This window comes from Pelophylax lessonae (assembly GCF_965119305.1).
Source record: "Pelophylax lessonae genome assembly, chromosome: 2".
Lineage (NCBI taxonomy): Eukaryota > Metazoa > Chordata > Amphibia > Anura > Ranidae > Pelophylax > Pelophylax lessonae.
The window spans coordinates 92,671,789-92,686,485 of record NC_138769.1 but is presented as its reverse complement, the minus strand read 5'-3'; the positions used below and the strand labels follow the sequence as shown (position 1 = coordinate 92,686,485).

The 14,697-nt window shown below is 42.5% G+C and overlaps 1 protein-coding gene across 1 annotated transcript in view; it reads left to right on the top strand.

The window, feature by feature from the left end:
- Nucleotides 1-14,697, top strand: part of LTN1 (listerin E3 ubiquitin protein ligase 1) — a 197,260-nt gene that overhangs the window by 53,249 nt on the left and 129,314 nt on the right. Inside the window, exon 9 of the mRNA XM_082246619.1 lies at nucleotides 7,728-7,875. Coding sequence (XP_082102745.1) covers nucleotides 7,728-7,875 — 148 coding nt within the window. The remainder of the gene's footprint in view (nucleotides 1-7,727; nucleotides 7,876-14,697) is intronic.

Below are 14,697 nucleotides of genomic sequence, written 5' to 3'. Positions count from 1 at the left end.
GGGCGGAAGTAATCCAATTCACCACCACCCGGAAACGGCCAGCTTGCGCTCCACCGCTCGGATGTGGGAATGGTAAAGATAAACATAGAGGCATAATAGCCCCATCACTCCGATCGCCAAATAATATGGGATCGATTTAGGCAAAAAAGAGGAAAAAAGCCTTTTAAATATTAGACTTTTATAACAGTAACCCCCATTATCAAAAGTCAACACACTGCTTGATCAGAGATCACAGCGCCCTCTGCTGGTCACACTATAGACCACAGAAGGGGGAAAAGAAACAACACTCTCTTCACATAACGGAACAAAGCAAAATATAAAAACATTATGACACATAATTAAGAATTAAAAAAAGCTGAAAAGTTGGACAATGAATACAATTTTAAATGTTAACACTCTAAATCAGAATCTTATAGAATACAAAAAATCATATCCAAAACAAGTCAGAGCACAATATATAAAAACTGGGGAACATAGTAATGGGGTAATATCAAGAGTTGTTAATGAACGCATTCAGATCCCATTCTATGTTCAGACCCAATGGGGTATAGGACTTAAGCCTATATATCCAGCTGGTTTCCAGCTTGGAAACCCCCCGGGTCATGTTACTACCTCTCCAGTTTTTGGTGAATCTGTCTATCCCAAGGAAAGGACGTTTGACATCGCTCCGGTCCTCCAAGACCATAGAGTCGAATGAGGGCCATCTTGCCCTCACTCGACTTCCTGTCTAAGAGGACCTGGGACCGGATCGTTTTCCCCGCTGCCGGCGGGCCCGGTAACCTGGAAAAAGGACCGGGACGCGGTGGGAGGGGCACCTCTTCTGCCACACCTCTTCCGCTGGGATCACCCTTACCTGGAAGCAGATCACCCACCATTTTTAAAAAATACCGGGGTTATGGCAGCTATCTGCTGCCATAACCCTGGTATTTAGCGTCAAGGACCAACGTACATCTGCGGCGAAGCGGTCGGTAAGTGTTTAAAAATGCGCCCCACCCCTTCCTGTTGCCTACCATGCCTACCCTGTGTAATAAAAAAAAAATTCTATATACATGTACCTTTTTATCAAGTCCCCTCCGCATAGGAGGATGCAGCAGTGTTCCGTGCTGCATTTATCCCTTGCCGACTCTGCAGTGAGAACTGAGCGATCAAACCCCACTATTTGCTCAGCTCTCCACTCCTCTCTGAGCAGAGGGCCGTGACTGTCAGCCAGCATCTCTCTGCTCTCCTCTCCAGCACTCATTAGAACGCTGTGCTGTGGAGGGGGCGGGAGGGCGTTGTCTCAGGCTCACAGCGGATCACTGAGCGGCTGGGCCAGGTGTTGGTCCAGGCTTCTGTGTGGATACCGTCCTTATGGTCGGGATCTTTCCCAAGCCTGGACCGGCGGCTGAAAATGGGTCACAGAAGTGCAGAAAGAATGGCCCTCCTGTGATGGGTGGAAGAAGTATGGCCAAAAAAGCTTTGGCTGTACTTTTCCTTTTAAAGTAACCTTTACAATACTGTTAATATTATAAAGACCCTGTTATTAAAAAAAAAAAAAAAAAAAAAAAAATTTGAAAGTAAAAGCACAGATTATTTCGAAATTTTAAATGTGTGCATGAAGTTTCTTTCCCTAAATTGTTTTACTCACTTGAAATGTCCCTTTAAGCCTGCTAGAAAACAAGACAACTCCAGGAAGAGCCAATTTTCTTGCACAGTCCTCTCCTTCCTTGCACATCATAGCCCTCTCCCCTTTTGGAAGTGTCGAATTACTGGCCCAGCTCCTCCGTCCCTTCCTTCATTTCCTTACATAATATTATAGAGCAGGGGTGTCAAACCCGATTTCATCGCGGGCTACATCAACATTATGGTTGACCTCAAAGGTTCGGTTGTATCTGTAAGACTAGATGTCCAGGGCAACTCGCCCCCTCTTACATCAGATGTCAAGAGTCTCCTACTATCAGAAGTGAAAAGTCCCCCAACCTTCCTTGCATCACAGTGCACCCTCTTTACCTTATGCTGCTTCCTGGAAGAGGCTGGGGATGGACCTGGAAAGCAGATAGTGCAGAGTCTGGAGGAGGACCAGAGGAGGGCTGGAGTTTGCTGAATGCTGAGACCAGGGGAGGCAGAGATGCGGTGGTGCTGCAGCTGCATAGAGAGGTACAGAATCTGTATGAGTTTTGTCCTCTCTGCTGCCGACTGCTGAGAAAAGGTAGGGACGGAGATGAGGGGATAGCTGCAGGAGAGGTGGGAGGGCCACATGAAATGCCCTTGAGAGACGCATTCGTCCCGCAGGCTTTGCGTTTGACACGCGCGCTATAGTGTGTCACAAGTCTATGACAATGCAAAAAGAATGTTTGAAGTGGGTCAAATGCAACTGTCCATAATCTCTGAATGATCTTTAACGCTTCGTTCGCTGCGATTTTGCCTGCGATCTGATATGCCAGTATGTGAACGGAGCCTTAAGGTGATGTCAGTCTGATGCCATTGACACAAGCCCAAATGCCATTAACTAAGGCCCTAAGTGTACATTCTTAAAAAATGTAAGCATGTTAGCACAAGGAGCCAAATAATTGTTTGCAGTGCTCATGTGCTAAGAAGGAACAGGAGGAATAGGCTGCTCTCTCACAGAGATCTGCTGCTTCTGCTTTCACTTTCCAGTTTCAGGCTAGGGGAGGGATAAGACCTTTAGGCTGGATTCACACTAGCTGCAGCCGCGGCTCACAGCAGGAGTCTGGTGCGTCCCTGTTCACTGATTCAGGTGCGAATTGGGTCTGAACTTCTGCCTGAATTTGCACGTGAATCGGAATCAAAGATGCACAGGACCCCTTTTAAATGTGGACTGTGGCCTCCCCATAGCTGTGTGAACCTGCTCCATTGATAGCTGTTTGCTTGGGGTTCAGATTTAAAGTGACATTAGAATCCTATTTTTTTTTTTTTTTTCTTAAAAAGAAATGAGACTTCTATTTTCTTGCTCTACACATGGATATTGCACAGAACCGCCCCTTACCTCTCTTCCTGGGGTCCTCTGCCAGCATTTTCCGCTCCTTCTCTGTGTGTGCTCCTGTAGCAAGCCATGTGCTATGGGGGCACATGTGAGGACGCGCTCCCAAAATGGGCTGTGTGCATCCATAGACTCGCACAGCATGGCTCAGCTACGTCCTCTTCTCCCTCCAAGGATTTGACTGATAGCAACAGGAGCCAATGGCTCCCGCACTCTGGTCTGTCCTTTGAGAGCAGGAAGGGAGACTAGTGCTGCTGGAGGCGGGCACAGCGCTGGATCGAGCGACATGATGGCTAAGGCCCCATTCACACTTGTATGACTTGTCATGCGACCTTGGACCCCAAAATTGCATTACAAGTTGCACCCTAGGTTTCCCAATAAGAACAGTTCATATCTGTGCAACTTAAATTAGTTCCTGCACTACTTTAGCCTGACTTTTATGCGGCTTGAGGGCCATAGACCTCAAGGTAAACCCTGAAAAGTTGCATGATATACATGTGACTTTGTAGGGCATAAACAATTACATTGGTCAAAGTCGCACTTGTTCAAAGTAACATCAGAATTTTGTCAGTCGCATGAAGTTGCTCTGTAAGGTCGCAGTGGAAATCGAATGATTTTAAGGTCGCACAAGTGTGAATAGACTCTTAAGTGTTTAGTGGGATGGAAGGAGCAGCTTAGTGGAAAGTGTTTTTTTTTTTTTTTTTTTTTTTATCTTCATGCAGAGGGTAAAAGAAAAAAACTTTTTTGACTTTAGAACCACTTTAACAAAATAATGTGTTAACTGGTGGGCGCTGTTCTATTAGTGTGCTTCTGGTGTGTAAATAAATTCTACCTATGCAATGACCTTTCCAATTACAATTGATGCAAGTTCTGTGCGCACAATGATGCATGCCAGCGTGTTGTAATAAACATTTTTTAGATCAAAATAAACTGTGCTGCTTGCAAAATGTTATGACAGGTCTTAAAATTCTGTTTACCTCCAGACCTGCGGCCCAAATGAATTGACAAAATGCAGTAATTTCCAGTAATTCATATGCTATAGCTCCATTTGGCAGGACATCCTATGCTACTGAGATTAACCCAGAGCATTGATCCCAATGGAACTGGCTAGATTTTATCCTCTTACTATTGTAACTGGAAATAGTATTGTTTAATGCCGTACTCTGCATACCATAAATGTGACAATGTTTATAGATCATTACAAGAAAGCAGCTGTTATACAGAGAAATAAAAATCCGTTCTGTTGTAAGAATTGGCAGTGGTGATTGGTGGAATTCTGCTTATTACAGTTCATTACAACAGCTACATTGACCCAGAGAATGTATCACTCTGCCTTTATTCGGGAGGAATTTCAGCTCAATTTCTCCTAAATGTATTAAGTTGTGTGAAAGGGAGCCTGTCATGAAAATGCATTGGTTCTCCAGTATGTTGTACTCTCCCTTTTAGACTTGGACTTGGGGTACACTGGGGTACTTTTTATTTGAATATAAATTGGCCACAATTGGACACAGTTTCTTATCTGTAAATTAGAGAGACTTAAAGTGCTTTTCCCTACCATTGAAATTGCTCCATATGTGTGAATATTTGTCTTGATTGCATTGTAGCCAAATTGAATCAATGCATTGGTCTTTTTTTTTGTTTCCTTTAGTAAAGGCAGGGGTCTCCAACTTTTTAAACAAAGGGTCAGTTTACTGTTCTTCAGACTTTTGGGGGGCCAGACTGTTGAGAGTAGAAAATGTCCAGGCATAATTGGGAGAAACCTGTGCCATATTTGGTATTTAGGGGAGGAGTAGTGTCCCATTGTTGGTGTCAGTGAAAGGAATAGAACCCCATCATTGGTTTCAGTGGAAGGACCAAAGCCCCATTATTTGTGTAAGTGGGAGGAATAGTGCCCACCGTTGGTGTAAGTGGGAGGAATAGTGCCCACCGTTGGTGTAAGTGGGAGGAATATGGTGTCTCATTCCATTGTTGGTGCCAGTAAGAGGAATAGTTCACCAAGGGCTGGATAAAGGCAAACAAAGGGCAGACTAAGATTTTGTGGGGATTTCAAAGACTTGGTTTGACATGATACACCCTTCAGGGGTATTCCCTATATCGCAGAGATAGACAAGGTAAAAAAGGGGGAGGGGTATGTCTATATATATTAAGAGCAGTGTACAGGTAAATATGAGGGACGACATCGCAAACGGAGCCAAGAAGGAGGTAGAACTTCAAAGGGAAGGCACTATGGGGAAAGTAATATTAGGCGTATGCTATAGGCCCCCAAACCAGAGGGAGAAGGGGGAGGCGGACCTCCTATCACAGCTTGGAATGGCCGCAAGGATGGGAAATGTAATTATAATGGGGGACTTTAATTATCCAGATATAGACTGGGCAGAAGGAACCACACATTCATCCAAGGCTCGGCAGTTCCTAAATGTTTTGCAGGACAATTTCATGGGTCAGATGGTTAACGCACCGACAAGAAACAATGCGGTACTTGACCTACTGATTACCAACAATACGGACCTGATTACGGATATAGAAATATGGGGCAACTTAGCAAACAGTGACCATAAGTCAATCAGTTTCAGTATAAATCATAGAAGTAGGAAACACAAGGGTAATATAAGGACACTGAATTTCAAAAGAGCCAACTTCCTTAAACTGCGCTCCTTGCTAGACAATATCAGATGGGCTAGAACCCTGGGAACAAAGAACACGGAGAAAAATTGGGAGTGCTTCAAGAACATACTAAACAAAGGGATTGGCCAGTGCATTCTGAAGGGGAATACGTTTAAGAGAGAAAAAATAAACCCAGAGTGGCTAAACTCCAACATAAAATGCATATTAAAACTAAAGAAAAGGCCTTTAAAAAATACAAGTTTGAGGGGTCATTGGCAGCATTCCAACAGTACAAAGAGTGCAATAAGAAATGTAAAGGCGAAATCAAGGCGGCTAAAATAGAACACGAAAGACATATAGTGGAAAAGTTAAAAAAAAAAAAAACCCAAGAAATTCTTTAAGTATATAAATAGTAAGAAAGCGAGACCAGAACACATTGGCCCCATAAAAGACGATGCAGGAAATCTAGCAACAGAGGACAGAGAGAAGGCGAAAGTGCTAAATAAATTCTTCTCTTCAGTCTTCACAAAAGAATTGGGGGGCTACACTAACCCAGCTTGTAATGTTAAATTAAATAATACACCTCATGGTTAACAGAAGATAGACTTAGAACTAAACTTGAGAAACTTAAAAAATAAATCACCGGGACTGGAAGGCTTTCAACCGAGGGTTCTTGAACTCAGCCAGGTGTTAGCCAGGTGATATTTATGGATAGTCTACAGATGGGTATAGTGCCAGCTGATTGGAAAAAAGCCAACAAGGGAACCAATATTTAAAAAAGGCCAAGATGTATCCCGGGTAACTATAAGCCGGTCAGCCTAACATTAGTAGCCTGCAAGATTTTGGAGGGGATGTTAAGGGACTTTATACAGGACTTCAGTAATGAAAACTGTATTAGTAGTAATCAGCATGGATTCATGAAAAATCGTTCTTGCCAAACCAATCTATTAACCTTCTACGATGAAGTGAGCTACCATCTAGATAAAGGAAGGCCTATAGATGTGGTGTATCTGGACTTTACAAAGGCATTTCGACACAGTTCCCCACAAACGCTTACTGTACAAATAAAGGTACGTAGGTATGGAACATACAGTGAGTACCCGGATAGAGAATTGGCTCCAGGTGCAATCCTGTTTCATTTATTCATGAATGACCTAGAGGATAAGATATCCAGCACAATCTCGGTATTTGCGGACGATACTAAGCTAAGCAAGGCAATAACTTCTATGCAGAACATGGTAACCTTACAAGCAGACCTGAACAAAATAATGGGGTGGGCAACTACATGGCAGATGAGGTTTAATGTTGAAAAATGTAAGGTAATGCACTTGGGCGTCAGAAAAACGAACGCAAATTACTCGCTGGGGGGGGACCTCTGGGTGAATCTAAGATGGAAAAGGACCTAGGGGTCCTAGTGGACAACAGGCTTGGCAGTGGCATGCAATGCCAAGCTGCTGGAAGCAAAGCCAACAGAATACTGGCATGTATAAAAAAGGGTATTCACTCCAGAAATAGATTATTCTCCCACTTTACAAGACACTGGTATGGCCACATCTGGAGTATGCCGTCCAGTTCTGGGCACCAGTCCTCAGAAAGGATGTGCTGGAACTGGAGAGAGTCCAGAGAAGAGCAACAAAAATAATTAGTTGAATGGAGGACATCAGCTATGAGTAAAAGCATTGAACTTATTCTCTCTGGAGAAGAGACGCTTGAGAGGGGATATGATATCAATGTATAAATACTGTACTGGTGACCATAGCATAAGGAACAAACTTCTCAGAGAAAGGGACTACAATAAGACACAGGGCCACTCACTAAAACTAGAAGAAAAGCGGTTTAACCTTAAACTACGTAAGGGGTTCTTTACTGTCAGAGCAGTAAGGATGTGGAATTGATAGTTTCAAAAAACTATTAGATGGGCTCCTTGAAGACCACAACATACATACACACACACACACACACACACACACACACACACATTATGGGTTGAACTGGATGGACTGATGTCTTTTTTTCACCCTCGCTAACTATGTAACAAAGGGCCGTATCTGACCCCTAGGCCGCAGTTGGAGACCACTAAGTAAAAGTGTAGTGAAAAATAACAGTTAATTTGTGTAAAAAAAATTGTTTGTATCCCCAATAGATTGTCGAGTGAAAGACCCATGGCCAGCCCTACAGAAAGCTCCGCCATACTAACTGCTTACATGGAATGTCTGAGGTTTACAATGCAGGAAAATATTGGAGAGGATGAGGATCACAAGAAGATCCGTCAGATACTCATCAATGAACAGGTACAATAAACATATATAAGGGGTTGCTGGTGCCTCAGACCAGATAGAGTGGGACTTTATGGGCAAGTAAGAGGTATATAAGGTAAGGTAATGAGCATTGACACTCAAAATAAAGTAGGAAAATATTAAAATACAATAGTATTTAATCTGAAAATACCAATAGTATATACAACAAGCATTTGGGTGACAGTAGTGCTTGGGATAGAGGCCCAAGTGTGAGGAAGAGAAAGATGATTCCGTGGAATCAGTGACAATAGTGTTATTGGGTGACTAAACCAGTGGATTTTTTCGTTGTCCCTTGAATGTTGATTGGGACATGGTCCTAGAAAAAATCCTAAATAGCTGACGCGTTTCGGCTCTCATGTAAGCCTTTCTCAAAGCGTTCAATCACTCAGTCAGTAATCTATAGAGGTAATATAAAGTATAATATATAAGGATTTTTAGAACAATTCTTAAGATAAATCTTAGTATTGAACATAAAGCTTGAAAATTACATACATGGGTGCAGCCATTACTTCCGCGCAGAGGCCCCTGTATCCGTTTGCAGTCACAGCGGGAATCGTATAGTGCAGGGCCTAGGATTGTAATTGTATCTTAATATATATTTCAGATGAATCATGTAATCATATGTATATGTTTTTTTATATATATATATTCCTCCACTTACAGTTTGAATGCACTGGTGGGAGGTTATTCTCTCCAGAGTCCAGGGGGTAAATTCCCCTCTTTTTTGCCGGGCTCAGATCTAGAGTAATAAATAATATTGTATGTGATATAAATCCAGACAGAGCTGTCCGGTGAATATCCCAAAAAAACAGAATTTCATAAGTGCTTGTGACTTAAAAGGTGCTTAAACGGCTTCCTGAGGTGGTATAATGCAGAAGTTTAAAAGTGACTTTTTAGTGCCAAGTTTATTGAAAAAGAATCGTAGTGAGGGCTTTTCAGTCCGTTAAACTTACATGGAGTAGTCCTTTTGGCTGGCGCAGTGTTGTAGGTACGTCCTCTCCCCTCCGCTGGAGGGAAGTGAGGATTACCTAGCGTTCCCCGGCCTTATGAAGCCCTTCGCGCATGCGCATTGCGCATTGCACGTAGACGGGCTCCGTAGCGGCGTGACGTAGGCACCATTGTCTGCGCCTGCGCTAACTGGATGCGCGCGCAGGCTGCAACCCCGTTGCTGGGGACGCCGTTTGGCCGCCGACACAGAAAAAGGAGCCATCTTCTCCCCAAGGGGATAGGTTGGTCCTGGTAATCCCCTACAGCGGTAGGGGTTACCGTGCCGGGTGTGACTGTGCGGTATACCTGGATTAATCTGCGGAATTTTGGCACACACCCTTGTCTTTACAGTACATGTTATAAATTGTACACAACGGTATACATTGGTCATCACATTGGATTCAAAAATAATGTGTTATAAAAAAGATCTTATGAAATGAAATAAATTTTATATTTAACAGCAGTGTTAGATACAAGTCCACCATGGGTAGCCGTGGGTTAAGGAGGGACAGCCCTGATCGTCGGACTACAGATCGCCCCCGGGTCATGTCCATATGCAATCGGGTTCCTAAACACTAATCTAAAAGCAGTATAAGTCTGGTGTGCTGTTTCCAACACTATATACTCAGGAAAAGGAGAGGAAAACCGGAGGGGAAGGGGGATTTGTTAATTGTGTGTATCTAAAGTCATATAGAGATATTTCACAATCACAGTACTGAAGATCTTGGGATAGATGGATGGGTTGGTTAATCTGTCTTGCCCGAAGCGAAACCTTCAAGAAATGGGCGGAAACTTTCATTTTCATTCAGGCCAGGAGGTTTTGTGGCATGGAGGCGTCTAATCCACCTCATTTCCATCTGAAGTAATCTCTTATTCCAATCCCCCCCACGATGTGGTATATGAATTCTTTCAAGTGCCATAAAAGTAACTTTAGGCATTCGGTTTTTGTGTTCATGGGCGACATGCCTCCCAAGGGGTACATAGAAGTTGCATAATTGCATGCTGTTAATGTGTTGGTTTACTCGTTTGCCAAATTCTTGTTTGGTCTTTCCTACATAGTAGGACCCACATTGACACCGCATAAGGTAGACGACTCCTCTCGTCCTGCAGTTAGTATAGTGTCGAGGTTTAAATGACTCCCCATTGGGGAGTATTGTATTGACACATTTTTGTATAACACCACATTGTCCACAATTTCCGCATGGGAAAGTGCCCATGTGTTTACAGGGGTCTTTTCTCGTTTCCTTGTACTCACTGTGTGTGAGTGCTTGCTTCATTGATCCTGCTTTGCGGAATGTAATTTGTGGATTCTCTGTTATGAATGGTTTGACCACGGGGTCTTCTTTTAGAATCAACCAATGTTTAGAGATGATTTTCCGTATTTTTTGGTGGTCGTTTGTAAACCTCATAATTATCCGAGTTTTATTATCTTGTTCTTTGATTTTTTTGGTGTTTTTATTCTTGAACAAAATATTGTGTCTTTCCTGCTTCTTGACTCTGTTGAAGGTTTTTCTGAGTGTCGTCTTTGTGTAACCTCTTTTTAATAGCCTTGTGGTGAGGATGTCGGCCTCTCTTTGAAAATCTTGTTCAAGTGTGCAGTTTCTTTTAAGCCTAAGAAACTGGCTGTATGGAATAGCATTCTTCAGTGGGGTCGGGTGGAAGCTTGACGCATGCAGAATGGAATTGCCTGCTGTCTCCTTCCTATATAGAGTTGTCTTTAAGAGTCCGTCTTCACCTTTGATGATCCAGGTGTCCAAAAAGGAGATTTTTTCTTTATCATAGTTAAGGGTAAAAAACATGTTATACTCGTTTTTGTTCATCGATTGTAGGCATTCTTGGATCATACTTTCTGGTCCTGTCCATATAATGAATATATCATCTATGAACCTTTGCCATAAGATGATATTATTGGCAAAGGCTCTATTTTCTTCTTTAGCGAGGAAGTCCTGTTCCCAGGCCCCTAAGTATGTATTGGCATAGGAGGGGGCACAACTTGTGCCCATTGCTACCCCACATATCTGCAAATAGTAGCTACCATTAAAGACGAAAAAATTGTTGTTTAAAATGTAATCCAGCATCATAGCGATGAAATCATTGAACTTTGTATCATGTCCACTTTGTTCCTCCAGGGTTTTTTTAATTACTTCCATTCCCTTTTTATGCGGTATGTTGTTGTATAACGCTTCTACATCAATTGTGATGAGAAACGCTTCATTGGGTATGGTAATACCATCAATGATCTGGAGGAGGTGTACCGTATCTCTTGTGTATGAGGGTAATTTGGTTACATGGGGCCTTAGATAGGCGTCAATGACTTTGCTGGTATTTTCAGTGAGATTGCCATTACCTGATATTATAGGCCTACCTGGTGGGTTATTCCTGTTCTTGTGGATTTTGGGTAGTGCATAGAACGTCGGGGTTCTTGCATGTTTAGTCCTCATAAATTGCCACAGTGTTTTTGAAATGATCCCTTGGTTCAATGCTCCATCAATTTTTTTGTAGAAGTCTTCCTTGTATGACTCCACCATAATGGGTAGTATCTTCTTATAACATCGTTTGTTGTCCAAGATTTTCTGGCACATCTCTTTGTAGTCCTCATTGTTCATTAGCACTATGTTCCCCCCCTTATCGGAGGGTTTAATTGTAATTGATTAATCCCTTTTAGTTCTTTAAGTGCCGCTTTTTGTTTTTCAGTAAGGTTGTGCCTGGTGTTATCTCCTTTTAGGTTTTCCAGCTCTCTGGTGATTTCCCTCACAAAGAGGGCTATTGCTGGATTTTCATTTAAAGATGGAAAGATGTGTGATTTTTTTCTTAAAGGTCGGGCATTGCGCTCCGGGGGTTTCTTCTGCTTCATCGTCTTCACTTTCAGCAGTAGTATCTTCATCTGTCCAATCATCTATGGCCCCTTCTTCGAGCAACAGATTCAGGTCTCTTATGGCCCTGAATTCAGCTGCGGTTAAATTAGCGGGTGGGGGTTCATTAGTAGTTTTCTTGTTGAATTTCACTTTCAGTAGTAAGTTCCTAGCGAACAAATTCACATCCTTTATTATTTCAAAGTTGTCTGTGCCCTTGTTGGGGCAAAAAGAGAGACCCAATAAGAGTACTTCCCTTTGATGTTTAGTCAGAATGTGTGTAGAAAGATTTATAATGGTCAGGCCTTCTGGGTCCATGACCTCTTCTTGTGTTATAGAGCCTTTGCCAATAATATCATCTTATGGCAAAGGTTCATAGATGATATATTCATTATATGGACAGGACCAGAAAGTATGATCCAAGAATGCCTACAATCGATGAACAAAAACGAGTATAACATGTTTTTTACCCTTAACTATGATAAAGAAAAAATCTCCTTTTTGGACACCTGGATCATCAAAGGTGAAGACGGACTCTTAAAGACAACTCTATATAGGAAGGAGACAGCAGGCAATTCCATTCTGCATGCGTCAAGCTTCCACCCGACCCCACTGAAGAATGCTATTCCATACAGCCAGTTTCTTAGGCTTAAAAGAAACTGCACACTTGAACAAGATTTTCAAAGAGAGGCCGACATCCTCACCACAAGGCTATTAAAAAGAGGTTACACAAAGACGACACTCAGAAAAACCTTCAACAGAGTCAAGAAGCAGGAAAGACACAATATTTTGTTCAAGAATAAAAACACCAAAAAAATCAAAGAACAAGATAATAAAACTCGGATAATTATGAGGTTTACAAACGACCACCAAAAAATACGGAAAATCATCTCTAAACATTGGTTGATTCTAAAAGAAGACCCCGTGGTCAAACCATTCATAACAGAGAATCCACAAATTACATTCCGCAAAGCAGGATCAATGAAGCAAGCACTCACACACAGTGAGTACAAGGAAACGAGAAAAGACCCCTGTAAACACATGGGCACTTTCCCATGCGGAAATTGTGGACAATGTGGTGTTATACAAAAATGTGTCAATACAATACTCCCCAATGGGGAGTCATTTAAACCTCGACACTATACTAACTGCAGGACGAGAGGAGTCGTCTACCTTATGCGGTGTCAATGTGGGTCCTACTATGTAGGAAAGACCAAACAAGAATTTGGCAAACGAGTAAACCAACACATTAACAGCATGCAATTATGCAACTTCTATGTACCCCTTGGGAGGCATGTCGCCCATGAACACAAAAACCGAATGCCTAAAGTTACTTTTATGGCACTTGAAAGAATTCATATACCACATCGTGGGGGGGATTGGAATAAGAGATTACTTCAGATGGAAATGAGGTGGATTAGACGCCTCCATGCCACAAAACCTCCTGGCCTGAATGAAAATGAAAGTTTCCGCCCATTTCTTGAAGGTTTCGCTTCGGGCAAGACAGATTAACCAACCCATCCATCTATCCCAAGATCTTCAGTACTGTGATTGTGAAATATCTCTATATGACTTTAGATACACACAATTAACAAATCCCCCTTCCCCTCCCGGTTTTCCTCTCCTTTTCCTGAGTATATAGTGTTGGAAACAGCACACCAGACTTATACTGCTTTTAGATTAGTGTTTAGGAACCCGATTGTATATGGACATGACCCGGGGGCGATCTGTAGTCCGACGATCAGGGCTGTCCCTCCTTAACCCACGGCTACCCATGGTGGACTTGTATCTAACACTGCTGTTAAATATAAAATTTATTTCATTTCATAAGATCTTTTTTATAACACATTATTTTTGAATCCAATGTGATGACCAATGTATACCGTTGTGTACAATTTATAACATGTACTGTAAAGACAAGGGTGTGTGCCAAAATTCCGCAGATTAATCCAGGTATACCGCACAGTCACACCCGGCACGGTAACCCCTACCGCTGTAGGGGATTACCAGGACCAACCTATCCCCTTGGGGAGAAGATGGCTCCTTTTTCTGTGTCGGCGGCCAAACGGCGTCCCCAGCAACGGGGTTGCAGCCTGCGCGCGCATCCAGTTAGCGCAGGCGCAGACAATGGTGCCTACGTCACGCCGCTACGGAGCCCGTCTACGTGCAATGCGCAATGCGCATGCGCGAAGGGCTTCATAAGGCCGGGGAACGCTAGGTAATCCTCACTTCCCTCCAGCGGAGGGGAGAGGACGTACCTACAACACTGCGCCAGCCAAAAGGACTACTCCATGTAAGTTTAACGGACTGAAAAGCCCTCACTACGATTCTTTTTCAATAAACTTGGCACTAAAAAGTCACTTTTAAACTTCTGCATTATACCACCTCAGGAAGCCGTTTAAGCACCTTTTAAGTCACAAGCACTTATGAAATTCTGTTTTTTTGGGATATTCACCGGACAGCTCTGTCTGGATTTATATCACATACAATATTATTTATTACTCTAGATCTGAGCCCGGCAAAAAAGAGGGGAATTTACCCCCTGAACTCTGGAGAGAATAACCTCCCACCAGTGCATTCAAACTGTAAGTGGAGGAATATATATATATAAAAAAACATATACATATGATTACATGATTCATCTGAAATATATATTAAGATACAATTACAATCCTAGGCCCTGCACTATACGATTCCCGCTGTGACTGCAAACGGATACAGGGGCCTCTGCGCGGAAGTAATGGCTGCACCCATGTATGTAATTTTCAAGCTTTATGTTCAATACTAAGATTTATCTTAAGAATTGTTCTAAAAATCCTTATATATTATACTTTATATTACCTCTATAGATTACTGACTGAGTGATTGAACGCTTTGAGAAAGGCTTACATGAGAGCCGAAACGCGTCAGCTATTTAGGATTTTTTCTAGGACCATGTCCCAATCAACATTCAAGGGACAACGAAAAAATCCACTGG